Source organism: Rhinopithecus roxellana, chromosome 20, assembly GCF_007565055.1.
Source record: "Rhinopithecus roxellana isolate Shanxi Qingling chromosome 20, ASM756505v1, whole genome shotgun sequence".
In the NCBI taxonomy this organism is placed as follows: Eukaryota; Metazoa; Chordata; class Mammalia; order Primates; family Cercopithecidae; genus Rhinopithecus; species Rhinopithecus roxellana.
Genome location: NC_044568.1, coordinates 31,750,983 through 31,778,847, shown reverse-complemented (window position 1 = coordinate 31,778,847; position 27,865 = coordinate 31,750,983). Strand labels below are relative to the sequence as shown.

Genomic DNA, 27,865 nt, shown 5'->3' with positions numbered 1-27,865 from the left:
TGGAGTCACACAGAACTGGATCGAATCCCAGTTCCATCGCTCATTACAATACTCTCCTGAATGTGTTTTTAACTTCTCTGAGCCTCAGTTTTCCCACCTACAAAAGATGGGGTTGTTATGAGGCTTACATATGGTACATGTGTATAAATCTAGACACACTGCCTGTAATTTTGTAAGTGTTCAATATATGGAGGGAGGAGTATTATATTTCCCCCATTTAATTTTTTGAGCAAGTTTATAAAATTTGTGTTATTCATATTTTTAGAAAAACCAAGGACGAGAAAGATTACATAAATTGCCATAGTCACAAAACAGTCCCCAGTACATTTACTTAGTAATTGCTAATTAAAAGGAGCAATGGCCAGGCGCAGTGGCTCACGCCTTTAATCCCAGCACTTTGAGAGGCCAAAGCGGGTGGATCACCTGAGGTCAGGAGTTCGAGAGCAGCCTGACAAACATGGAGAAAACCTGTCTGTACTAAAAATATAAAATTAGTCGGGCATGGTGGCGCATGCCTGTAACCCCAGCTACTCAGGAGGCTGAGGCAGGGGAATCATTTGAACCCAGGAGATGGAGATTGTGGTGAGCCGAGATGGTGCCATGGCACTCCAACCTGGGCAACAAGAGTGAGACTCTGTCAAAAAAAAAAAAAAAGTAGCAATGATAATGACATTTAAAATATTGTATTACGTGGTGGGTTTCTTTCTTTTCTTTTCTTTGAGATGGCGTCTCACTCTGTTGCCCAGGCTGGAGTGCAGTGATGCAGTCCAGGCTCACTGCAACCTCCGTCTCCTGGGTTCAAGCGATTCTCCTGCCTCAGCTCCCGAGTAGCTGGAACTACAGGCGTGTGCCACCACACCCAGCTAATTTTTTGTATTTTTAGTAGGGACAGGGTTTCACCGTGTTAGTCAGGATGGTCTCGATCTCCTGACCTCATGATCTACCCTCCTCGCCCTCCCAAAGTGCTAGGATTACAGGCATGAGCCACCGCGTCTGGCCTGGTTTTCTTTTATATAAGCCTCTGCATTTGCTGAAACCATAGATTTTAAGTTGCTCTATCAAAGTGATAATTAGAAAAATGCGATGTACTTAGAGCATAAATTTTAGGAAATTTCCCTTATTACTCTTGTTTGATTGAATATGTGTTATTTTCCAAAAATGTATATTGAATATAGATGTGTTGAATCTATATATGTATTGAAAATATAAGTTGACATCACAGAGTAGACTTAGTTCATGGCAATGCTTTTTCTGAAAGCACCTGGGTGTTTCTAGTTTCTAAAAACCTCACAGGCCACAGGGGAAAGGGTGTTCTTTGGATGCCAGTTAATGCATGAAGCAGATTTGGTTACAGTAATTTTAGTATAATTCATTGTAAAGTGATGATCTCTAGGAACTTCCTCACAGTGGAGCAACCTGAAAGCTCCCAGCACCCAGCAATGAATGAAAGGTGGGGGCGGGGCTGCCAGCAGGGCGGGGCCTAGTGAGCCAGGGGCCTAGGCCCCCACATCACAATGGGGGCGGGGGCGCGTGGAGGGGACTCTGGGCCTGATTGGTTCCTGGGAACCAGGAGGGAGCTCTGGCGGTTGGCAGGGCAACCTCTTTCAGTTGGTGGGAAGCAGTGGAAAGAGGAGGAGCTCCCTGTGTGCTCTCTTCGCAATCACAGCTCTCAGGTTTGTTGCATCTAGACCCATTCTAAATAAACCAAGCAGGTTCCCAAGGGACCCTTGCAGACAAGTCGGCTCAGGGAAGGCGGCAGAGGTGGGGTGCGGGCTGCTAGTGGGGTGCAGCCCCATAGCCAGGGGCTGGCCCTGCCAGCGTCCCTTTGTTGGGAAGAGGTGGAAGTGCTGAGCTCTGCAGACTTGGAAGCAAGGGAAGGCCCAAGCTGCTGGAGAGGAGCGGGGCTACCCCATGGGGAACACGCTGAGCTGTTGCTTGGGCACCAACCCCAGCCCCAGGCAGGGTCTGTCCAGGGGGTCTGCGGAGCTGTACTGCGGCTCTGGCATCTATGAAGCAGTGGCAAGCAGAGGTGCAGGCCAAGGCAGAGAGGATGGGAGGCACAGCAGATGGAACAAGCTGTTCCCCGATGCCAGCCCCAAGTGGGGCCAGCACGGGGGGTCTGGGGAGTTGTCCTGCAGCGCTGAAATATATGAGGCATCTTCAAGCAAAGATGCAGGCCAAGGCAGAGAAGAGCGGAGACGCCACAGATGGAACATGCTGCTCCCCAATGCCAGTCCCAAGCAAAGCCAGCCCAGGGTGCAGTGGACAGAAGCACCCTGCAGCTGTAACATCACGGAGGCAGAGGTGGCAGTAGCACCACACTCCCCTGCTGTGGAGTCTGCCCAGTCTGATTTCGGAGCCCAAGAGGGCCATGACCTGCAGCACATCGACGACCAGGAGATGCCCAAAGGTAAGGAGGCAACTGATACTGTTTGCCCTCAGGCGCGCCTCTGGCTGCCGCTGACCCAGGGTCCCCGCTAGAGGCATCCGCAGCCTTGGGCTCCTGCCTTCTGCCTCTAGCCAGCTTTCCTAGGCCCAGAGACCAGGCAGGAGGACTGGCCTTGCTTCGTGCCTGCCCACCCTCTCCCTCATTCTTTTTCCCTGCAGCATCTGGTGGTTTCTCTCCTCTTCCCTACCCCAGTGCCCAGTTTTGGCCCCTTTTTCATCCCCCTAGGCTGGCGGAAAACTAAGTTTTCAAAATAGAAAATGTATGCTACAGATTTCATTTCTGTAGAGGAAGTGTCTTGCAGCTCTTCTCTTTAAACTTTGGTTGGCCTCTTAATTTATTTAAACGTTAGAATAATTAAGCTTCGTGATGAATGTGCCTTTGTAACTGGAAAGTACTGTACTCTCGGAATATTCAAAAAATGTGAAAGAATGAACAAAGATAGTATGTGAATGAATTGTACCTTTCTACACAAAGCATACAAGTACTTGTGAATGTTGTTCCTTGTTTGGTAGTGTAAGGTAAGCCTCTGAGTGGTTTTACACACTAGGTAGTAGACGGGTAGTGTTGGATGAGAGTCCAAAATAGGCTATATCATTCTTTAGGATTTACAGCACATTTCCATGTATGTCTCATTTCACCCTGTCTTTACAAAAAAAGTGGTTAAAAATTAGCCAGATGTGGTGGCTTGCACCAATAGTCTCAGCTGCAAGAGGATCTCTTGAGCCCAGGAGTGTGAGGCTTCAGTGGGATGTGCTGGCTCCATCGCACCATTGCACCACGCCAGCCCGGGCAACAGAGTGAGACCCTGTCTCTTTAAAAAAAGTGTTTTTTGCCCAAAATAGCTCTTTGTTTTAACATATTTGACACATTGAGCCGGTGTCTGACAGTAATTGACCACGGCATCACTTGCTGCTTGAGACTTTCCCTGAAATGTGCTGGTAAGAGCAGCATAGAGAGGGTGGGTATATTTGATAAGAAGGAGGAAGAGGACATGTATATGATTCATCTACAAGTTGCATCAGTTTATTTAGGTGCAAGTTTTAAAAAAGAAGTCCCAGACACAGCCTGGTTTTATTCCACATATGTGGAGAACTTCTGTGATTTTTGCATTCTCCAGTAGAATTGGGACATTGTGGCCTTTATTGTCTTTACATTTATTACTAAAAAAATTTCTCAAGACTGTTAAAAGCAATTAAAATGGATGTGTAGCTTTAAAAAGAATCTTTTCTACTCATCTAAATTATTACATTGCTCCTTCTTCTTCCTCTACAGATTTTGCTTCTGACTATCCAAGGGAAAGCTCACTCTTCCTGAGAAAATATCAAATGAGTGGTAAGACAATATTGTTTCTTCCTCCAAGGAAAAAAAACTACAAACTTTCTGTTTTGTGTATTACAGAAAGTATTTAGAGGAACTCAGATAGTAGTTAAAATTTTTTAATGTTTAATATATTTACTTGTCTTATTTTAATATGTGACATAATTTCCTTTAGTTGTCACCATTCATGGAAACTTGCAGACTTTGTGTTTACACCTTTGACAACATTTTTATCAATGCAATTAATTGGTCACATGATTTAGTGTAGTAGTTATGGATATACACCTTTTTCTTCATAGGTCTTTGCCATTTTTCCCTTGTTCCAAAGAGTACATTTTGATGATGCGTGATAGGATTTAGGCTACAGCTTGGATTTCACTTGAACAAATCAAAAGAATTTGTTGTTCTAGATTGAATCTGTGCTGTTGGTCTCCTTTTTGCCCAATGCTCTAACCACATGAGCCTGTCACATCCATGTTCATGCTACTCAGAACTTTTTCAATCGAATGTAATGGAAATGTAAACATGGCCTGTGCTTTTTTCCAGGTTAGCCTTAGTGTGTGAAAGTACTGCAAAGTATCCATATCCTGCTTGTTTTAGGAAGAGAATTAGAACTGTAGGAGTTTTCTGTACTACTGCTTATTTTTGTAGCATTCTTCTAAATCTTACTTTATTTTCAAAAATGCCATACACCATGCTTTTCAGTTAATTTTGACAATAGGAATACAAGAAGTGGGGGTTCTATAATAACATCTGAAGGAATGCCGCACAATACAAAATGGGTTTCTCCCCTGCATTTTCATAGTTTGTGTGGACTTTGCCTGTCTTGAGCTGGTAACTTTTGGTTAGGATTATTGTATTTCTCAGTTTCTTCCAGAGTCATGGTCTTCTCACACATGGAGTGTATGAAAGTGGAAGAAAAGCTACCCCATGTCGCCGTCTCTTCAGCAGTTAGAAATGTGTGTCAGTGAGACCAGTTCAGCTTCAAAGGAGGAGGCATTGTAGGGAACAAAGCGTGGCTGAATTCCCCCTTGTAGCTTTTATTCTTCAGACCTGTGTTAGAACAAAATGGTTTTGTGTGCTGAGGATGCCATGTTCAGTTAGGCTGGCACACTCATTTTAACATTTGAGTTTAAGATAGGCTACTTTTCAGTTGTGTAAAGACCCATTTATTTTTTTCAGTAACATATTAGTAGATGCCCGATAATTCATTTGGGATGCTTGCAGGGATTCTAGTGCATCTGGAGATTGGCTCCTGGCCAGAAACTAGTTCTTAGAGCTGTCAGCTATTGGATCCTGGTAATGAAAGTAAACTATGTGTAAATGTAGAATCAGAAAACACTACTACTTAGGGGTTCAGATGTACAATAGGTAAATTTTTTATTAGCTCAATTTCTCATCTGTCCTGTATTTTGTCATTTCTATGAAGGAATACTTGAGACTGGATAATTTATAAAGAAAAGAGGCTTTATTGGCTCACAGTCCTACAGGCTGTACAGAAAGTGTGGTGCTAGCATCTGCTTCTGGCAAGGGCCTCAAGAAGCTAATAATCACTGTGGAAGGTGAAGAAGTCATTTTTCACATGGTGAGAGAAGGAGCAAGAGAGAGTGAGAGGTGCCGCATGCTTTTAAATAAGCAGATCAGGCCTGGTGCAGTGGCTCATGCCTGTAACCCCAGTACTTGGGAGGCTGAGGCAGGCAGATCACTTGAGGCTGGAGTCTGAGACCAGCCTGGGCCAACATAGTGAGACCCTGTCTCTACAGAAAATTTAAAAATTAGCCAGGTTTTGTGGTGCATGCCTGCAGCCCCTCCTATTCTTAAAGCTAAGGTGAGAAGATTACTTGAGCCCAGGAGGTCAAGGTTGCAGTGAACCATAATCACGCCGCTGTACTCCAGCCTGGGCATCAGATTGAGACCCTGTCTCAGAACAACAGCAACAACAACAAAAACCCAAGAAGATTATGCATGAACTCAGAGCAGGAACTCACTCATCACCAAGGGGATGGTGCTAAGCCATTCATGAGATATCTGCCCCCGTGATCCAAACACTTCCCCAACTCCAACACTGGAGACTACATTTCAACATGAGATTTGCAGGGCACACACATTGCCTAATTTGTTTTGCCTTTCCTTGTGTACATGGGGATTCTTTTTCAGTTTTATGTAATAGAATATCTGTTAGGTCAAAAATAAAACTATGTTTTTAGATTTTACTTTATGAGATAAATCATGCCAGATTATTTAAATTATAAATTTTATTGGTAAGAATTTTTTAAAATGGAATTTTGTCACATTTTCTATAGTGATAATCAGATGATTAGCAACTACGTTTATTCTATGGTATTTATACCAGAATTGATTCATTATTTTTTCATTCTTAGTGCAAGAAAAGAGAACCTCTCACCTATATCATGTAAGTAAGCTTTTGAAAAGTTAAGAAATCAATTGTTTGAATTAAAAGTCTGTCAAGATTCCTTAAAAATTTAACAGGGGGCCGGGCATGGTGGCTCATGCCTGTAATCCCAGCACTTTGGGAGGCCGAGACGGGTGGATCACAAGGTCAGGAGATCGAGACCATCCTGGCTAACATGGTGAAACCCCATCTCTACTAAAAAAACATAAAAATTAGCCAGGCGTGGTGGTGGGCGCCTGTAGTCCCAGCTACACGGGAGGCTGAGGCAGGAGAATGGCGTGAACCTGGGAGATGGAGCTTGCAGTGAGTGGAGATCATGCCACTGCACTCCAGCCTGGGCAAAGAGCGAGACTCCGTCTCAAAAAAAAAAAAAAAAAAAAAAAAAAAAAAAAAAAAAATTTAACAGGGAGCCAATGTTGTTAGCATGATCCTTTTTTGGTGGATTTTCTGAATCTCTTCTATTTTCCTAAGCATCAGATTTATACAGGAAAGTCTTTGGATTACTGTGCCCATTTTTAAGAGTGTCTGACTTTTAAGTTACATAATTTGGTTGTGATATAAAGATCTGCCTTAAATATTTAATCTTTTGGCTGGACATGGTGGCGCACGCCTATAATCCCAGCACTTTGGCAGGCCAAGGCTGGTGGATCACGAGGTCAGGAGTTCAAAACCAGCCTGGCCAAGATGGTGAAATCCCGCCTCTACTAACAATACAAAAATTAACCAAATGTGGTGGTGCACGCCTGTAATCCCAGCTACTTGGGAGGCTGAGGCAAAAGGATTGCTTGAACCCAGGATGCGGAGGTTTCAGTGAGCTGAGATTGTGCCACTGCACTCCAGCCTGGGTGACAGAGTGAGACTCCGTCTCAAAAAAAAAATTAATCTTTTTAAATCAAATCAAATAAAAAATAGCTAAGTCCATTTTCTTCAACACTTTCTGCTGACTTCTTGTCATAGCAGGTGAAAGCGTAACTTCCTCACTCCACTGTAACCTTATTTACCTCCCTGTTTCTTTCTCCCACCTCTAACATATTTTTTATTAAATAATTAATTGGTATTTACATGATTATGACTAAGCACATATTATTCACTGCTGAGTCATAGAGTATTCTGACTGTGCCTCATCTTTGTACATGCTTCATTCTTTCTCTTAAATTTAAGCACTTCTGCACTTCTCCCAGATAACCCCCTTTTTCCTAGCTCGTGATAGCTCATAAAGCCAAATGCGACCATTAGACCCCAGCTGGCCTCCTTGTTTTCACATCCTTCATTAGTTTGTGAGTGGAATTAATTTTCCAAATATATTCCTTTGCCTTTTTTTTTAACAGCTCTTCTTCCCCAAGTGTTGTAACATTTGTTACATGCCTATCAAAAAATAATATTTTACCTACTAAAACATGTCTTCCATGTTTTTTCTTGAAGCAACTTTCCTTGGCCTTTGGTTATCCTCCTCCAGGATAGTCTATGTTTCCCTAGGCTGTCCTGGGCCTGTTTGCCTGGGAGCCCTCTTCAAACTCTTCTGCCACCACTCATGTTGGATCCCTGAGTCCTAGACTGTGCCTTGCCCTCTGTCTTGTGTTACTCCCCAGTGGTGCTGGAGCACAGTTTCCGAGGAAAGGCTCATGGACACATATGTATAGAGATCTAGCCTCTCTCAAAACCCCTTCTTTGTTATAGAGTATAAAATTCCAGAGTGAAAACTAAATTTCATTGCTTAGAAGACAATTTTCTATTGTGTTTTCATTATACTGTTCTTGAAACTGTTACCATTGTGTGATACATCATACGTAACCAATTCTTACATTTTTCAAGCTTTTTTGGACCTTCTCTATCTCTGGGATTCTGAAATTGTATAATAAAGCTTGGAGGGGACATTTTATTGTGGCCACTAAGTCTGCAGACTATCTCTTTTAGAGAATTTTCCTATTTTCTCTGTTTTATGATTATTATTATTTTAGTGTTCTTATAATTCAGATGTTGGGCCTCCTAGACCAGTATTTCTGCATTGATCTTTAATTTCTTCCCCTCCTATTTTCCAATTTGTCTTTTATTCTGCTTCTTAGAGATTCTTCGACTTTCTGCACTAACTGTTCTATTGATTTTTTTTAACTCCTTAACGACATTTTAAGATTTTTTAAAACAGTTTTGCTCTTGAATTTTTACTGGTCCCAGGAATTCCTTTCTCCTATTGTTTTGATCTCTCATTGGAGGCTTCCCTCAAATGTGTGGTGGTCTTTGGCTTTCTCTAATTGGAAGCAGGACCTTTGTTCCCTGAGGGGTCTCACTGTGGCGATTTGGAAGTCGAGCCAGCTTTTCATATGGGGGACATCAGTGTATTATGTGAGGGTATGATGTTTCAGTTTTCTTCCAAGAAGGGTCTCCCAATTTTCTGCCTCAGCAGTGCAAGCCTGGCTGCTGGCTTTCCAGAAGCAGGTTTGGGAAGAAAGGTGCAGTTTCACTTTGTGTGTGCAATTTGTTCCCATTTCCCAGGTTTTAGTCCTAGGAATAAAAGCTCTGAGCCCAGATACCCTCAGGTATAATATATCCAGATAATACACATCCAAATTCCTTATGAGAGGAGAGGTGGACTTGGGGCTCTAGGCACAGATTTACAGTTGACCTTGCTGGCTTCTGTTGTATGTTTCACCCTACCTTCCCAGGTACCATGTGCCTTTGAGTTTGGAGCCTGGGTTGTGTTCTTCAAAACAAACAATATTGCTTGTTTCTGTTCAAGTCACTCCCTGTCAGCTCCAAAGTTGTGCTTCCATGTCAGTTGCCACTCCTCTGTCTGCTTTTCACCTTGCAGCATTGACTCAGAATCATCTGCCATCAATCCTGTCTCCTGGTCCTGTGTATAATGTTTATTTTATGACTAATGCTAATGAGATTTCAGAAAGAAGAGAAAATAAGTTTCTGGTCAATGCGTCATATTTAATCCAAATTTAGAACCTATATATAAGTGTAACTCTAAGTTTAAATTTGACATAATTATGACATTAATTCAGACAATTTCTATTTATACCTACAATAAGCATATTACACTTTTCCACTCAGGCCTTGTGTAAGAATTCTATCCAAACTGCATACATGCCATGTGGTCCCATTGCTGTGCAACATCGATGGAGCTGTTTTTGTTAGTGCACAAAGTGTTAGAAATTTTTAAGTTAGCTAAAAGTCATTAATTACTTTAAAAATATCTGAAACATGTCTTGTAAAACAGTGGGGAGAAAAAAGTGATCTTGCGAGTCACCATGTCGGTGGCTCATACCTGTAATCCCAGTACTTTGGGGGATCACTTGAGGCCAGGAGTTTGAGAGCAGCCTGGCCAATCTGGTGAAACCACGTCTCTACTAAAAATACAAAAATTAGCCTGGCATGGTGGCACATGGCTATAGTTCCAGCTACACGGGAGGCCGAGGCAGGAGAATTGCTTGAACGTGGGAGGCAGAGGTTGCAGTGAGCTGAAATCAGGCCACTGCACTCCAGCCAGGGAAACAGAGCCAGACTTCCTCTCAAAAAAATCCACAGTCCAATATACGTTCATTATAAGGAATGTTAAATGGAAGAAAATGAGAACAGATATCACCTAAAACTCTACCAATTAGTTTGTGTTTTGGTGTATTATTTTCCTGTTCTTTTTATTCTCATAAATGGATTTTTTCTCAGAATCGAGTTTTGTTATCCTGTAGTATTATGCTGTATTTCCCCTAATAGTAGTGACTTTAAGGGATACCTTCTTTCACTTTGAATAGAAGTATCTGAATGAGTCCATTTTCATTTTTCATGTTATATTTGTTTTTTGAGACAATCAAAGTATATTCATTGACACACATACACTGTTAATGTAAAGTATACACATTAATAGAATAGCTTAAGAGACATAAGAGTTTAGCTAGAGTTAAAACATTTCTACCTTGAAGGAGAATTTGGTCCTTCAAATAGTAATATTCCTCAAAAACATCTGGAATTTTTGTTAAGAAATAAGTGAATTTACAGTAAAAAGCATCTGAAACAAGCAAAATGGTGTTAGACTATATGGATATTTCTGATTACTGGCTACAGACAGTTTTAAAATGCTGTGTACTTTTATAAACAACCACTAGATCTTCTCCCTACCCTGTCTTTCACGTATGTGTGGGAGACCCTGATGGAAGAGGGTGATAACATGATGCAGACAAGCATATCCCAACAGGAGGGAAGAAGGCTCATCTGAGGTTTTGTTTAAGTTAAAATAATAGGTATTTTGTGGTTTTAAATAATGCTGTTGATCTTTTCAACTATTTGGTGACTGGGATTTGGTTACTGGCATTATTATTAAGAAAGAGCTTTATTTTTTAATTTTTTTACTTTTTAGATGGAGTCTTTCTCTGTTGCCCAGGCCGGAGTGCAGTGGCATGATCTAGGCTCACTGCTACCCTGCCTCCCGGGTTCAAGCAATTCTCTGCCTCAACCTCCTGGGTAGCTGGGATTATAGGCACACCCACTACCACACCTAGCTAATTTTTGTATTTTTAGTAGAGACGGGTTTTCACCATCTTGGCCAGGCTAGTTTTGAACTCCGGACACGCTTCAGCCTCCCACAGTCCTAGGATTACAGGAGTGAGCCATTGTGCCTGGCCAGGAAATGCATTTTCCTAACATAGATGAGGCAGTTTCCATATTGACTATTGCACCCTTGATAAATGAATAGATACTTTTAAAGTGTTTTAGAGATAGTTTATTTTCTAGAAGGCTCAAAAGATTCACTGTCATCTCTCTGATAGCACTGCAGATAAATTTTCATTGATTTGTAACTGTAGGAAGATTTACCTTCCAAATTGTAACTGATTTAAATAATTTGCCAAGCACTTATTGAACTCCTTAATTTCTCCCACATTCTGTGCTCAGCAGCTGCAGGTACGAAAGGAAGGGCTCTCCCTACCCTGGAGAGGCTTACTTTCTCAACAGGAGGATGCTCTGCGGACAATTGCTGTCATGTAACACACAGTGCATTAGACCGACGAGTACACAAAATCAGAAATATTTTGTGGTGTGGCTGCTGGCAGAGGGATCCCAGAATGCAGAGAAGGTGAAGCCTGATGGGACAAGGGGGAAAGAAATAGGTATTCTGGGCAGAGAGCAGCATGAATGAGGCAGGACAGTGCCATGATGTATGTCAAATAACTTATAGAATAAAATCAATCAACTTTTGAAATGAATGCAAAGTATTCTTGGAAGTTCTCATTTGAGTAATGTAACAGCAGTCTTATGTAAACATGAAGTTGTTTCAATCATCTGATTTTTAGATGTGACAGAGTCTTAAAGCAGCACTTTTTCTATCTTCCACCAAGGAAACAGGCCCAGAGAAACCTATGGCGCCTGACTTGTTTGGTCTCTGAGCCTCCCTGGCACACAGAGTCTCTGACTCTAAAACACTGGTTCCATCACACTGTCTCTTGAATGAGTATACTTAGGATTAGTAATTTAGTGAATGTAGTATGAGGTCTTTATTTACTGCAATAAAAATGCTCCTGTGCCAGTATTATCTAATTTATAACATTTTGTGGCCGGGCGCGGTGGCTCAAGCCTGTAATCCCAGCACTTTGGGAGGCCGAGACGGGCGGATCACGAGGTCAGGAAATCAAGACCATCCTGGCTAACACGGTGAAACCCCGTCTCTACTAAAAAAAAATACAAAAAACTAGCCGGGCGAGGTGGCGGGCGCCTGTAGTCCCAGCTACACGGGAGGCTGAGGCAGGAGAATGGCATAAACCCGGGAGGCAGAGCTTGCAGTGAGCTGAGATCCGGCCACTGCACTCCAGCCTGGGCGACAGAGTGAGACTCCGTCTCAAAAAAAAAAAAAAAATTATAACATTTTATTGTAGTTAATGAATAAAAGAAATAGAAAATCTCAGCTGCTTTTTACTGTGTAATTAAAAAAAAAAACCAGGAAATCTTATTTTAAACTTTTCCCATTATTTATAAAGGGAATTCATAATAGAGGCTTACCAGGTTTGATGACTGGTATCATAGCAAGGGCAGAATTTCATAACCCAGTCCTCAAACATCATCCAATGAGTTTCCCATAGAGCTGCTCATGATACCACACTCAGGCAGGTCACAGGGTATAAGAAATACCTTAATGCTTTATTGTTTGACATTTTTACTAAGGTAAAAAGCCCACACTTTTGTAAGTTCAGCCTGCTGTAAACATTTTCCTCTATCTTCCTTCTCCTTCAGATACCTCCATGGCATCTTGATAGAAAATACAGCTCATGTTCCACCATATTGCTAGATAACAGCACAGTCAGCAAGCCTGATCTTAGACACACACTGGAAAGGTGAGTACGATGAGGTTGCCAAGGGCTGAGTGACAGACCCCATATGCTAAAAGCATCCTGGTCATCGTCTATCATTTCAGCCGTTTGGTTGCCCTTTTCAGCAAGCAGTTTAAGAAACTGATTTCAATGATATATGGATTTCCAGGACCTAAATATGAATTGTCTGTTTCTCTTTTAATCTTAGACACTGTGTGGTAGAAGAGAAAGCCAGTTACCAAATAAGCAACCCCAGAAAAACCATAGCTATTCATTTGATGCATTTATGTTATGACAGTGTTGAACCTAATGGGAAGGAGAGGTGCCTTTTATTGGATATTTCTGGGGAAAATTATTAGTTCTTTATGGACTAGAGGCCTAAGACCATGGGTGCTACTTTGGAAACTACTCTTGGAAGAAGGAACAGCTTGTCCTCCAGTGGTGCTGTAGTGTATCTGCATTTAAATGTTCCCTTCATGCATGAGCACTTCATAGGCCACAATCAGACATGCCTTTTCAAAGCGCCCTAGAACGATGGGTTCAAGGTTATTTAAAAAGCCACAACAAAGCCCAGTTCCACTGGAGATATCCAGGGAACATTATTAACATCTCCTTAGATTATGAGTGTTGATTTTTGGGAAAACAGTTTGAGAGGTACTCCCTTAGAATATTAATGTCCTTATCCCTAGCAACTTTCCAGTCAATAACCATGATTAGCTTACAAGCTTAATTTTGTTTCCAGTGTACTACCTTTTTAAGCTAATTTGTCAGTAACTACTACTTTAATTATAAATGGTAAAGTTATGCTCATAATAATATCACTTACCTCTCTCATGTATAACAATTATTGAGATCAAATTGTGTTTCAGCAGGAACTGGACTCCACCAATGTCTAAAGTCCTGAACTTTGGCCTCTATGGAGTCATCACTTAATGTTTGTATTCAGCCTTAAGTAAAAACCCACTCTGTTTTGGCTAGAGTCCCTGGTTTTTTCTGATTTCAAAAGATTCTGATGTTTCAGTATGCCATTCAAAAGGAGTTTTTAAGCTTCACCTTGCTCAAACAAGTAGAGGTTCTGCTTTTTCTTCCAGCATAGCCTAATTCCTACAAGTGTTTTTAAAACAGAATTTTCTTTTCTTTTTAGAGACAGGGTTTTGCTGTGTTGATCAGGCTGGTTTCAAACTCCTGAGCTCAAGCAATCCACCCAACTCAGCCTCCCAAAGTCCTATGATTACAGGCATGAGCTACCACGCCTGGCCTAGAAGTCTATTTTTGAAGTACAGTTAGTTTTAATTTGCTCTCAAATTTTAGAAGGGATCATTTGGTATATTTACTTTTGATGAAATAAAGGTTTACTGAGCAAATTAATACAGCAAATTGGCTTTTTGGAAAGATTTTGAAAAATGTTTTTCATGGTTACTAGTCCATTGTTCTCAAAGGGATGATTGGGCCATATTAGAATCATGTATACATGTTTCTTCAAAATATATGTCTGCAAACACATGCATCTTCCCAGCTCCACATTCCCTCCATCTCTGGCCACTCACAAGCCTTTTAGAAAAATGCTTAAGTATGTGAGGCATCATTATATGAATAAAAGCATCCCAGATGATTCTGACCTTAACCCTAACTCAGTCATTCCCAAACTTTGTTGCACATTGGAATCACCTGGGGAACTTTACCAACAACCCTGATGCCTGAATCATGTCCAATGTCAACTAAATCACAATATCTCCAGCTGGTGGTGAGGCTGTTTTTACAGCTCCTTGAGTGATCCAGCGTGCAGCAAACATGGGGACCACTACTTCCTTTGCATGGAGGAGTGATGGTATAAATTACACATTTTCCCTGTCATTTCCTCTTCTTTCTACCCATAGAGCCTTTCGTCTGTGCAGGTCATTTCTATGTATGTGTGCATACGCTTAAATTTAAACCATACCATAGGATTTTGTAAACACCTGCAGTTCACAAAAGCACTATGTGGGTACCTTGGGCAAATCAGTTTGAAGCCTTGATTCTCTTATTTGTAAAATGGGTGGTTCATGGAGTGTCATGTAAGGTTCAGTGGTCTTTTCAGCATGTAACTTCAAATTCTGTGATTTTAAAATCAATTTGGAGATGAAACTTTTTGAGGCACTATAGAAATATCCATCTTAGATGCTAATAATGTTGTAAGGCCTACTTTTTACAACTCAAGTTTGCCTTCTCAAATTATTCTGAGCCTCATTTTAAATGCTGTAAATGCTGAGGGCAAATGGAAGCACAGAACTTACTCAAGAGAAGCCCCTGGAGGGCGGAGCAAGATGGCCGAATAGGAACAGCTCCAGTCTCCAACTCCCAGCGCGAGCGACACAGAAGACCGGTGATTTCTGCATTTTCAACTGAGGTACTGGGGTCATCTCACTAGGGAGTGCCGGACAATCGGTGCTGCTCAGCTGCTGCAGCCTGACCAGCGAGAGCTGAAGCAGGGCGAGGCATCGCCTCACCTGGAAGCGCAAGGGGGAAGGGGATCCGTTTTCCTAGCCAGGGGAACTGAGACACACAACACCTGGAAAATCGGGTAACTCCCACCCCAATACTGCACTGTAAGCATACAGGCACACCAGAATATATCCCACACCTGGCCGGGAGGGTCCCACGCCCACGAAGCCTCCCTCACTGCTAACACAGCAGTCTGCCGCGATCTATCGGCAAGGCAGCAGCGAGGCTGGGGGAGGGGCGCCCGCCATTCCTGAGGCTTAAGTAGGTAAACAAAGCCTCTGGGAAGCTCGAACTGGGTGGAGCTCACAGCAGCTCAAGGAAGCCTGCCTGTCTCTGTAGTCTCCACCTCTGGGGACAGCGCACAGCTGAAGACCAACAGGGGAAGTAGCGGGAGCCGGTGCAGACGCGAACGACTCTGTCTGACAGCTTTGGGGAGAGCCGTGGATCTCCCAACGCGGAGGTTGAGATCTGAGAACGGAGAGACTGCCTGCTCAGGTGTGTCCCTGACCCCTGAGTAGCCTAGCTGGGAGAAATCCCCCACTAGGGGCAGTCTGACACCCCACACCTCACAGAGTGGAGTACACCCCTGAGAGGAAACTTCCAAAGGAAGAATCACACAGGTACACTCGCTGTTCAGCAATATTCTATCTTCGGCAACCTCTGCTGCTGATACCCAGGCAAACAGGGTCTGGAGTGGACCTCAAGCAATCTCCAACAGACCAACAGACAGTCCTTCTGACTGTCAGAAGGAAAACTATCAAACAGGAAGGACACCTATACCAAAACCCCATCAGTACGTCACCACCATCAAAGACCAGAGACAGATAAAACCACAAAGATGGGGAAGAAGCAGGGCAGAAAAGCTGGAAATTCAAAAAATAAGAGCGCATCTCCCCCTGCAAAGGAGCGCAGCCCATCGCCAGCAACGGATCAAAGCTGGTCAGAGAATGACTTGGACGAGAGGAGAGAAGAAGGCTTCAGTCCATCAAACTTATCAGAGCTAAAGGAGGAATTATGTACCCAGCGCAAAGAAACTAAAAATCTTGAAAAAAGAGTGGAAGAATTGACAGCTAGACTAATTAATGCAGAGAAGATCATAAACGAAATGACAGAGATGAAAACCATGACACGAGAAATACGTGACAAATGCACAAGCTTCAGTAACCGACTCGATCAACTGGAAGAAAGAGTATCAGCGATTGAAGATCAAATGAATGAAATGAAGCGAGAAGAGAAACCAAAAGAAAAAAGAAGAAAAAGAAATGAGCAAGCCTGCAAGAAGTATGGGATTACGTAAAAAGACCAAATCTACGCCTGATTGGGGTGCCTGAAAGTGAGGGGGAAAATGGAACCAAGTTGGAAAACACTCTTCAGGAAATCATCCAGGAGAACTTCCCCAACCTAGTAGGGCAGGCCAACATTCAAATTCAGGAAATACAGAGAACGCCACAAAGATACTCCTCCAGAAGAGCAACTCCAAGACACATAATTGCCAGATTCACCAAAGTTGAAATGAAGGAAAAAATCTTAAGGGCAGCCAGAGAGAAAGGTTGGGTTACCCACAAAGGGAAGCCCATCAGACTAACAGCAGATCTCTCGGCAGAAACTCTACAAGCCAGAAGAGAGTGGGGGCCAATATTCAACGTTCTTAAAGAAAAGAATTTTAAACCCAGAATTTCATATCCAGCCAAACTAAGTTTCATAAGTGAAGGAGAAATAAAATCCTTTACAGATAAGCAAATGCTTAGAGATTTTGTCACCACCAGGCCTGCCTTACAAGAGACCCTGAAGGAAGCACTAAACATGGAAAGGAACAACCGGTACCAGCCATTGCAAAAACATGCCAAAATGTAAAGACCATCGAGGCTAGGAAGAAACTGCATCAACTAACGAGCAAAATAACCAGTTAATATCATAATGGCAGGATCAAGTTCACACATAACAATATTAACCTTAAATGTTAATGGACTAAATGCTCCAATTAAAAGACACAGACTGGCAAACTGGATAAAGAGTCAAGACCCATCAGTCTGCTGTATTCAGGAGACCCATCTCACATGCAGAGACATACATAGGCTCAAAATAAAGGGATGGAGGAAGATCTACCAAGCAAATGGAGAACAAAAAAAAGCAGGGGTTGCAATCCTTGTCACTGATAAAACAGACTTTAAACCATCCAAGATCAAAAGAGACAAAGAAGGCCATTACATAATGGTAAAGGGATCAATTCAACAGGAAGAGCTAACTCTCCTAAATATATATGCACCCAATACAGGAGCACCCAGATTCATAAAGCAAGTCCTTACAGACTTACAAAGAGACTTAGACTCCCATACAATAATAATGCGAGACTTCAACACTCCGCTGTCAACATTAGACAGATCAACGAGACAGAAAGTTAACAAGGATATCCAGGAATTGAACTCATCTCTGCACCAAGCGGACCTAATAGACATCTATAGAACTCTCCACCCCAAATCAACAGAATATACATTCTTCTCAGCACCACATCGCACTTATTCCAAAATTGACCACATAATTGGAAGTAAAGCACTCCTCAGCAAATGTAAAAGAACAGAAATTATAACAAACTGTCTCTCAGACCACAGTGCAATCAAACTACAACTCAGGACTAAGAAACTCAATCAAAACCGCTCAACTACATGGAAACTGAACAACCTGCTCCTGAATGACTACTGGGTACATAACGAAATGAAAGCGGAAATAAAAATGTTCTTTGAAACCAATGAGAACAAAGATACAACATACCAGAATCTCTGGGACACATTTAAAGCAGTGTGTAGAGGGAAATTTATAGCACTAAATGCCCACAAGAGAAAGCTGGAAAGATCTAAAATTGACACTCTAACATCACAATTAAAAGAACTAGAGAGGCAAGAGCAAACACATTCAAAAGCTAGCAGAAGGCAAGAAATAACTAAGATCAGAGCCGAACTGAAGGAGATAGAGACACAAAAAACCCTCCAAAAAATCAATGAATCCAGGAGTTGGTTTTTTGAAAAGATCAACAAAATTGACAGACCGCTAGGAAGACTAATAAAGAATAAAAGAGAGAGGAATCAAATAGACGCAATAAAAAATGATAAAGGGGATATCACCACCGACCCCACAGAAATACAAACTACCATCAGAAAATACTATAAACACCTCTACGCAAATCAACTAGAAAATCTAGAAGAAATGGATAATTTCCTGGACACTTACACTCTCCCAAGACTAAACCAGGAAGAAGTTGAATCCCTGAATAGACCAATAGCAGGCTCTGAAATTGAGGCAACAATCAATAGCCTACCCACCAAAAAAAGTCCAGGACCAGATGGATTCACAGCTGAATTCTACCAGAGGTATAAGGAGGAGCTGGTACCATTCCTTCTGAAACTATTCCAATCAATAGAAAAAGAGGGAATCCTCCCTAACTCATTTTATGAGGCCAACATCATCCTGATACCAAAGCCTGGCAGAGACACAACAAAAAAAGAGAATTTTAGACCAATATTCCTGATGAACATCGATGCAAAAATTCTCAATAAAATACTGGCAAACTGGATTCAGCAGCACATCAAAAAGCTTATCCACCATGATCAAGTGGGCTTCATCCCTGGGATGCAAGGCTGGTTCAACATTCGCAAATCAATAAACGTAATCCAGCATATAAACAGAACCAAAGACAAGAACCACATGATTGTCTCAATAGATGCAGAAAAGGCTTTTGACAAAATTCAACAGCCCTTCATGCTAAAAACTCTCAATAAATTCGGTATTGATGGAACGTATCTCAAAATAATAAGAGCCATTTATGACAAACCCACAGCTAATATCATACTGAATGGGCAAAAACTGGAAAAATTCCCTTTGAAAACTGGCACAAGACAGGGATGCCCTCTCTCACCACTCCTATTCAACACAGTGTTGGAAGTTCTGGCTAGGGCAATCAGGCAAGAGAAAGAAATCAAGGGTATCCAGTTAGGAAAAGAAGAAGTCAAATTGTCCCTGTTTGCAGATGACATGATTGTATATTTAGAAAACCCCATTGTCTCAGCCCAAAATCTCCTTAAGCTGATAAGCAACTTCAGCAAAGTCTCAGGATACAAAATTAATGTGCAAAAATCACAAGCATTCTTATACACCAGTAACAAACAAGCAGAGAGCCAAATCAGGAATGAACTTCCATTCACAATTGCTTCAAAGAGAATAAAATACCTAGGAATCCAGCTTACAAGGGATGTAAAGGACCTCTTCAAGGAGAACTACAAACCACTGCTCAGTGAAATAAAAGAGGACACAAACAAATGGAAGAACATACCATGCTCATGGATAGGAAGAATCAATATCGTGAAAATGGCCATACTCCCCAAGGTTATTTATAGATTCAATGCCATCCCCATCAAGCTACCAATGAGTTTCTTCACAGAATTGGAAAAAACTGCTTTAAAGTTCATATGGAACCGAAAAAGAGCCCGCATTGCCAAGACAATCCTAAGTCAAAAGGACAAAGCTGGAGGCGTCACGCTACCTGACTTCAAACTATACTACAAGGCTACAGTAACCAAAACAGCATGGTACTGGTACCAAAACAGAGCTATAGACCAATGGAACAGAACAGAGTCCTCAGAAATAATACCACACATCTACAGCCATCTGATCTTTGACAAACCTGAGAGAAACAAGAAATGGGGAAAGGATTCCCTATTTAATAAATGGTGCTGGGAAAATTGGCTAGCCATAAGTAGAAAGCTGAAATTGGATCCTTTCCTTACCCCTTATACGAAGATTAATTCAAGATGGATTAGAGACTTAAATGTTAGACCTAATACCATAAAAACCCTAGAAGAAAATCTAGGTAGTACCATTCAGGACATAGGCATGGGCAAGGACTTCATGTCTAAAACACCAAAAGCAACGGCAGCAAAAGCAAAAATTGACAAATGGGATCTAATTAAACTAAAGAGCTTTTGCACAGCAAAAGAAACTACCATCAGAGTGAATAGGCAACCTACAGAATGGGAGAAAATTTTTGCAACCTACTCATCTGACAAAGGGCTAATATCCAGAATCTACAAAGAACTCAAACAAATATACGAGAAAAAAACAAACAACCCCATCAAAAAGTGGGGAAAGGATATGAACAGACATTTCTCAAAAGAAGATATTCATACAGCCAACAGACACATGAAAAAATGCTCATCGTCACTCGCCATCAGAGAAATGCAAATCAAAACCACAATGAGATACCATCTCACACCAGTTAGAATGGCAATCATTAAGAAGTCAGGAAACAACAGGTGTTGGAGAGGATGTGGAGAAATAGGAACACTTTTACACTGTTGGTGGGATTGTAAACTAGTTCAACCATTATGGAAAACAGTATGGCAATTCCTCAAGGATCTAGAACTAGATGTACCATATGACCCAGCCATCCCACTACTGGGTATATACCCAAAGGATTATAAATCATGCTGCTATAAAGACACATGCACACGTATGTTTATTGCGGCACTATTCACAATAGCAAAGACTTGGAATCAACCCAAATGTCCATCTGTGACAGACTGGATTAAGAAAATGTGGCACATATACACCATGGAATACTATGCAGCCATAAAAAAGGATGAGTTTGCGTCCTTTGTAGGGACATGGATGCAGCTGGAAACCATCATTCTTAGCAAACTATCACAAGAAGAGAAAACCAAACACCGCATGTTCTCACTCATAGGTGGGAACTGAACAATGAGATCACTTGGACTCGGGAAGGGGAACATCACGCACTGGGGCCTATCATGGGGAGGGGGGAGGGGGGAGGAGGGAGGGATTGCATTGGGGAGTTATACATGATATAAATGATGAATTGATGGGTGCTGACGAGTTGATGGGTGCAGCACACCAACATGGCATAAGTATACATATGTAACAAACCTGCACGTTATGCACATGTACCCTAGAACTTAAAGTATAAAAAAAAAAAAAAAAAAAAAAAAAAGAGTAAATAAATAATATAATTTAAATGATTGAAAAAAAAAAAAAAAGAGAAGCCCCTGTTTGCTGACACACAACATCGAGGATGACTTAGGACCACAGTAACATGCATCTGAAGAGTTGTATTTGTTCACTAATATTTTGTTTAAACTAATGTGGAAACACCTGTCATGAATATTGTGTTATGCGGTGTTACACTATGTGTTTAGTGCTGCTTATTTCAGGATAGTTACAAGTGTCATTGATTTTTGTGTGCATTATGTTTACTAATAAATTTCCTGCTGATAATTATGCATGGGTGATTTTAAATTACTTTAATTGGTATAAAGTACACTGATGATGTGCTTTTAGGGAAATAATGGCAAATGGGTGAGTAGGTGGTGGTGAACTAAATCAGTTGAAATGCAGGGTCTAGCCACTTAAAAAGCAAAACATTACTGTATGGTCTAAATATAAGCATATGTACCCATGGATATAAGTGACTTGCACAAGATTACAGGTTCTATGGGTAGAAGAGCAAATGACAGGGAAAATATGTAATTATGTATATATACTAGCCATCAGCAGAAACGTCTTCTAACAGCGTATTGCCTAGCAGTTTGGTTCTCCTATTTTCGCTATAAAGCCAGAGAGCTAAAAGAAAAGTGCTCATATAGTACTGCTTTGAACGAGAGGATTTCAGGGCCACTGAGAAGGTTCCTTCCTCCCCCTTTTAAAAACATATCTTCAGGCCAAACAAGTGATAAAATCAGTAGTTAAAAATATTTATTTTTCCCTCCACAGTGTGACTTTGGCAATATATTACAACATAAAGCACAGGTGAGCTCTTTGAAAAAATGCCTTGTTACTCCAGCTCATCACTTTATTATCATAAAGAAGCAATAAAAAGATGACTTAGCCTCATGCAAATATATAGTACAAAAAAAAAGGTGTATTTTTAGAGCTTTCAGGTAATTGTGGGTATTTTTAACCACACCAAAGCTCCACAAGCACTGATTTATTAAAATAGCTATAGTGGGATTGTACATATGAATGAATTCATTCCACTAATACTCACTGATCTTTCTTGTACACTGAATGGATCTTTCCCCTTACTGGCTTTTATATTATGCATTGGCTATTTGGAAAATATTAATTCATGTTTATTTATAGTGTAAAAACTCACTTTCATTAGTATCACCACGATTATAAAAATGTCTTCACAGATTGAGATGCTGCCAAGCTCACAGTAGTAGGTATGAGTCGTCCAAGTCCTGATTTTTAGCTTGAAAGCATTAGATTTATTATGGATGACAAGTACTTGTTATTTTCCTTGAAATGACAGACTCACTTGGCTTCTTTTTCAGAATGACAGTCAGTCATACTTTCAATGGAAATGGTGCTCTGTGAAAAACTGGCTTGTTCAGCTCACAGTTAAATCACAAGTGCTTTTCTTTAACCTAACCATACTTCAGCATGCAGAAGTGCTTTATGTGAACTTTCTACTTAGATTACTAAAAAGAGTGGTCAAGATTTAATAACACCATTAATTTTTACTGATTCATCAAGGACATTCTTAAGCGAAGCTGGCTACTTTAATAAAAACTGCAAGGGTGGTGAAGAGCAGAATGAATACTAGTATAATTCGGTACCACGGCCCTTATTCATACTGAGAAACCAGCAGTTTTACCCACTTTTGCTTTTATGCAATTATTACAAGTGTTGAACAGTGAGAAAGCAAGCAATGTCTTACTACTTTTAGAAAGTAATAAATTATTTTTATATTTTATTTTCAAGCAGCTTCTCATGTTTAATTAGTATTCTTATAAGAACATTTTGGGCCATGGGTGGTGGTTGACACCTGTAACCCCAGCACTTTGGGAGGCCAATGTGGGACAATTACTTGGTACCAGGAGTTTGAGACTAGCCTGAGTAATGTGACAAGACCCCATCTGTATCAAAAAAGAATTAAAAGTTAGCTGAGCATGGTGGTGTGCACATTTCATGCCAGCTACTTTGGAGGCTGAGGCAGGAGGATCACTTGAGCCCAGGGAGTCAAGCCTGCAGTGAGCCATATTTGTACCACTGTGCTCCATCCTGGGTGAAAGAGAAAAACCTTGTCTCAAAAAAAAAAAAAAAAGTTTTGACATCATGGGCCTCCTAGGGAATCTCAGGGTCCACAAACCACATTTGAAGAACCGCTGGTTTCCTAAGTGAGCACACAATGTGTTAGATTTTTAAAGTTCATTAAAGACTGGCCTCTTTTAAAATAAAAAGGCAATTAAGTTTGCAACTCAAACTACTTAAACAAATATGATAAAAGTATAATGAAATAGTTGGGAAATCTGAATCTCATTCACATTTAATAAAAGCTCTAAAAACTTTATTGCCAACCACTACTGCTTTATAAAATGTTCTTGTTTTCCAGCATGAGGGTAGGGGGGTGACAACAGATGTAGTTTATTACCATTGCCTGTTAGTGGGGGCCAATATTTAAAGGCAAACCTGGATCATCAATGTAGAAAACACTTCACAGTTCAGGACATTGTGTGCTGCAGAAAAAAGAGTTCAAGAAACCCTCTGAAGGCCAGGATCCAGGAGAAAAATTTGCAAAAACTGTTTTGGTGAACAAATTTTACCAACCAAACAAGATGTATCTCCCTCCACCCTCCATGCCCTACTCCTAACAGGTACTTTACTAAGATGTTGACAATTCCTGAATTAATTTCTTAAATGCACATTCTTATTTTATAGATAGGCAAATAGATCTCTGGCTATTTTTGATGAGCCAATACATCCACTTTCAGTAAGTGACACTTTCTTTGAGGTTCTATTTTTGTTTCATAGAGTTGTGTTTAGTTCATGCTGAAGTCAAAATCACCCACCTCGAAGTCTTGCCTCTGTTGTGTCTAATCATCTTATATAAGGAGTGTTTCAAGTGGGCATGCTGGAGTAAGAGCTGACTTGCAGCTTTGTTTAATTAGTACGCTAAGGGGAGTAAATATACCATCCAGATAACAAAATGCATCATTTTGAAAGATAATTTTCTATAGCAGCAAACAATATAAATATTTGTAAATAGTCCTGACAAATATGCACAATCTCTGTGAATAGAATTAGAAAACAATTTAAATTTAAATCAGTTTAAATGCTATAAAAATTTTAAAACTTCCTTCTTTAGACATATGATAGCCACAGGACCACCTTAGCATCTCTGTTTACAGGAAACCAAAAATATTTTAGGATCCCACTGTTTATATTTTTGAAAACTAAAAGACATTTTATCCCATCAAAATTATTTTAAGGGACACGTTGTCACAAATGGGAACACTGCCATCTTAAGAGTATTTAAAAAGTTTTCTTGAGTGGATATTTATATTGTCTTTTTTTCTTCTTTCAGCAAGGAAATTCTCCAGGGAAATCCTTCGAGGATGATCCCAAACGCAACTGTATTTTCATATATTTCTGTACTCTTTTTCAAGTCACAAAACTAACAGCTCCATGTGCAATCGTAGCTTTGGTAAGATATTTCTTATCTATAAAGCATCTTTAACAACTGGTCTCCTACTCAGGGTATGGCCATGTTTCTAACCAAAAGTAGAGTCCTGAAATTATCATCAGATCTTTTAAGAGAAACCTGTGCAAGCAAAGTAAATACACGTATTTGAATTTAATCATCATTATGGTTTAAAATGATGACATTGTTTTTCTTATCACAGAATAATTGCTATTAAAGGCAGCAGGAGAGATTTCTGGTTTCTCCTTCAACAGATTGCAGTGTAGGTCTAAGCTGAGTCCCAGGCCATATTCCCCGGGCACTTCTGTTGCATGCAGTGACTGGGAGCTGCTGCTCTGAATGCTTCCTTGTTCCTGCTGACCTCTTGTGCCTGCTCAGAAAATTGCCCAGGAATGTGCTACCAGTTAATGCTTGGACACGGGCTTTGCTAGTGAGCTGCTAAGCCATAGCGGTGTCCTCACCTCTACATCATTCTTACAGAATTCTTCTGGTGAGACCCATTCTGAATATGAAGTTCTCTTCAGATGGCTGGGATTGGTTTACCCCTCCCCACACTAACCTGTAGAGGAATGTCAACCACGCAGCAAGGAGAGAAAAGATACTTAGAGCAATACCCTCTCCTTTAGCATCTGGCTAGGGCTTAGAAGAGAAGGCTTTTGCTGGGCACCTGAATTGAAACGCTTCCGTGGGCAGTGGATCAGATGCAGGCCTTTTCACGGAGCTGCAGGCCCTTTGGGATGCTCAGCACATGCTGGTGGGAAGCAGGAGTGGAATTTCCAGCTGGAGAGAGAGAGAGCTGATGCAGGAGGGAAAGCTGGATTGAAAGAAGGGGGAGTTCACTGTAGACAGGCTAAATTTGGTGTGCCTGTGAGATAGGAGAGTGGCCGTGTGCAGTCATTATTTGGATCTATAGGACTGATCTGAGCTGGAAATAAGAAATGAGGAGTAAGAGTAGCTGGTCAAGGCCAGGTGTGGTGGCTCACACCTATAATCCCAGCACTCTGGGATGCTAAGGCAGGTGGATCACCTGAGATCAGGAGTTCGAGACCAGCCTGACCAACATGGTGAAACCCTCTCTCTACTAAAAAATTAGGTGGGCATGGTGGTGGACACCTATAATCCCAGCCATTTGGGTGGCTGAGAGAGGAGAATCACTTGAACCCAGGAGGCAGAGATTGCAGTGAGCCAAGATCACACCACTGCACTCCAGCCTGGACAACAAGAATGAAACTCTATCTCAAAAAAAAAAAAAAAAAAAAAATAGTATGGCTGCTCAAATGGCAGAGAAAGTGTTTAGAATGAAAGTGGAGAAGCCGGGCATGGTGGGACACACCTATAGGCCCATCTACTTGGGAGGCTGAGGCAAGAGAATCACTTGAGATCAGGAGTTTGTGTCCAACCTGGGCAGCATGGCAAGTCCCCATCTCTAAAAAGGAAAAGAAAAGGAGGAGGACAGAACATAGCTCTGTAAGGACTACCAGCCTGTAAGGGACAAGCCCCCAGTAAAGTGGCTAGAGGGGGAGGAGGAAGAGCAGGAGAGGATAATAAAAGAAGAACCAAGGGTTCAAGATAGGAAAGGCTGTGGTCACAGTGCTAAATGCTGCCAAGAAGTTGTCTGTTCCATAAACACCCCCTGGATGCCAACACTGTGCCACTCTTCTAAGTGCTGGAGTAGAGAAGACGACAGGTTGAAAACGGTCCTTGTCTTTATGAACTTATGTTGTAATGAGGAAATCATTTTTTTCAGGTAATAGCAAATAGCAAAACAATAAAGTAGGATAAAGAGAGAGGGATGGGAGGGGCTCACTAATTCAGATAGAATGATCAGGAAGAGCCTCTGTAGAGGGTCACATTTGAACAGTGACCTGACTATAAAGCGAGGACGATAAGGAGTGCTGGCATGACAGGCAGTGGGATGAAAGCAAAGACTGAGATAGGAACATGTTTCATGTGTGTTCAAGGAACAAACAGCAGGAGACCTGCGAGGTGGGAGGAATGAAGGAAAGAACGGAAGAGGGGAGGCCGCACAGGCAGTGCCATGGCTCACAGAGCCCTTTGGCTTGCAGGCCATGGGAAGAAGTTCTGGTTTTATTCCAGTTTGATGAGGGGACTCATGGTAGATCTTGAGCAGCGGAGTGCAGTGTTCTTAATTTAAGAAGTTATGATGATGGCTTGGGGAGAGTAGACCACAGTTAGAAGGAAGGTTGGGGCAGAGAATAGGACCAAGAAACAACTAGAGTGATACAGGTGAGCCGTGACCCATGGCGGCTCAGAATCTGAAGCAGGCAGCCTACCAGTGAAGGTGGGCACAGAGTGTTTGCACACAGATTGGAGCAGGGTAACTCACATGTAAGTATTAGTCCCCAGGAGCTAGGCCAATGACAATTCCCTGGACAAGATGAGGGCCAACTTGGGGAGTGGAGCCTTGGGGTGAAGGGCTCTGGTTTGTAGGTGTCAAGACTCTGAGGACCTTGGTAAGAGGAGTCTCAGGAGAGTGATGGGGATGGGTGAGGTGGGTTAAGGAGAGACGGGAGGTGAGAAGCTGGCAACAGGGCCTGATGCTGTGAGCAAATGAGAGGATACTTCTGGGGAGCTGCGGGGAGCAGGATGGGAACAGGAAACATATTTGTATTGGGGGAAATCTCTGCCAGAGAGGGAGAAAGTCTTCAAGAAGAGGTGATTTGGGGAACAGTGTTCTGCAATAGTGGGATGGGATCCACCGTGCTGATAGAAGAGTTGGTGTTAAAAAAGGAACTTCCTCACTGACCTAGGAGGACAAGTGGTATTGGTGTCAGCAGGTCCAGCTTACTAGTAAAGGTGACAGGAAATTGAGGACTCGCCAATGCTGTTTAAGTGCTCTCTAATGAGTGCTGTGGAGTTGAACCCTGGGAGGGAAGGTCATTCCTAGGATACTCGATAGTGCAGAGTTAGGGGGAAAGGGAGCAGAATCTCTCATAAGAACGTATCATGTTCAAGAGCCATTTGATTTTGAAAACACAGTTGAGTTCGGAGAACATTGCCAGATCTGAGCCACCAATCTGATAACCCTCAGACAATAAATGAACTCTCTTAAAATGAACTGTTTTCCTTTGGTCTTGATACAAAGACATCAAGTAGCATAGAGACATACTCTTCTGCAGAGCACCCCCTGGGATAGGAACGCCTCCCAGCTCACCTCTGTCACCTTCACTCAGCTGGTCCCTCACCCAGTTCTTTATAGGATAGAGATTGGATAGACACAAAATACTTCCTGAGATTATCTTACAAACTGCTTGACAGGTTTAGAGGAACTCCAGGGATACAGAGGCCGACAGGTGTCTCTGCCTTCAAGTCTACTGAATTGACTGAATGCAGATACTGTAGGACAAGAAATGAGTTTTCATGAAGTGATTGCAGAGATGTGGAAAATAGGGGCTGTA

General features: G+C 41.6%; 1 protein-coding gene across 1 annotated transcript in view; it reads left to right on the top strand.

Moving 5' to 3' along the window:
- Positions 1-4,291: 4,291 nt before the first annotated feature.
- The window catches only part of LOC104674309 (putative cyclin-Y-like protein 3), a 51,900-nt gene continuing 28,326 nt past the window's right edge, over positions 4,292-27,865 (top strand). The window contains 4 exon segments of the mRNA XM_030924441.1: positions 4,292-4,312; positions 12,399-12,499; positions 23,684-23,735; positions 24,330-24,449. Of these exon segments, the coding sequence (XP_030780301.1) occupies positions 4,292-4,312; positions 12,399-12,499; positions 23,684-23,735; positions 24,330-24,449 (294 nt within the window).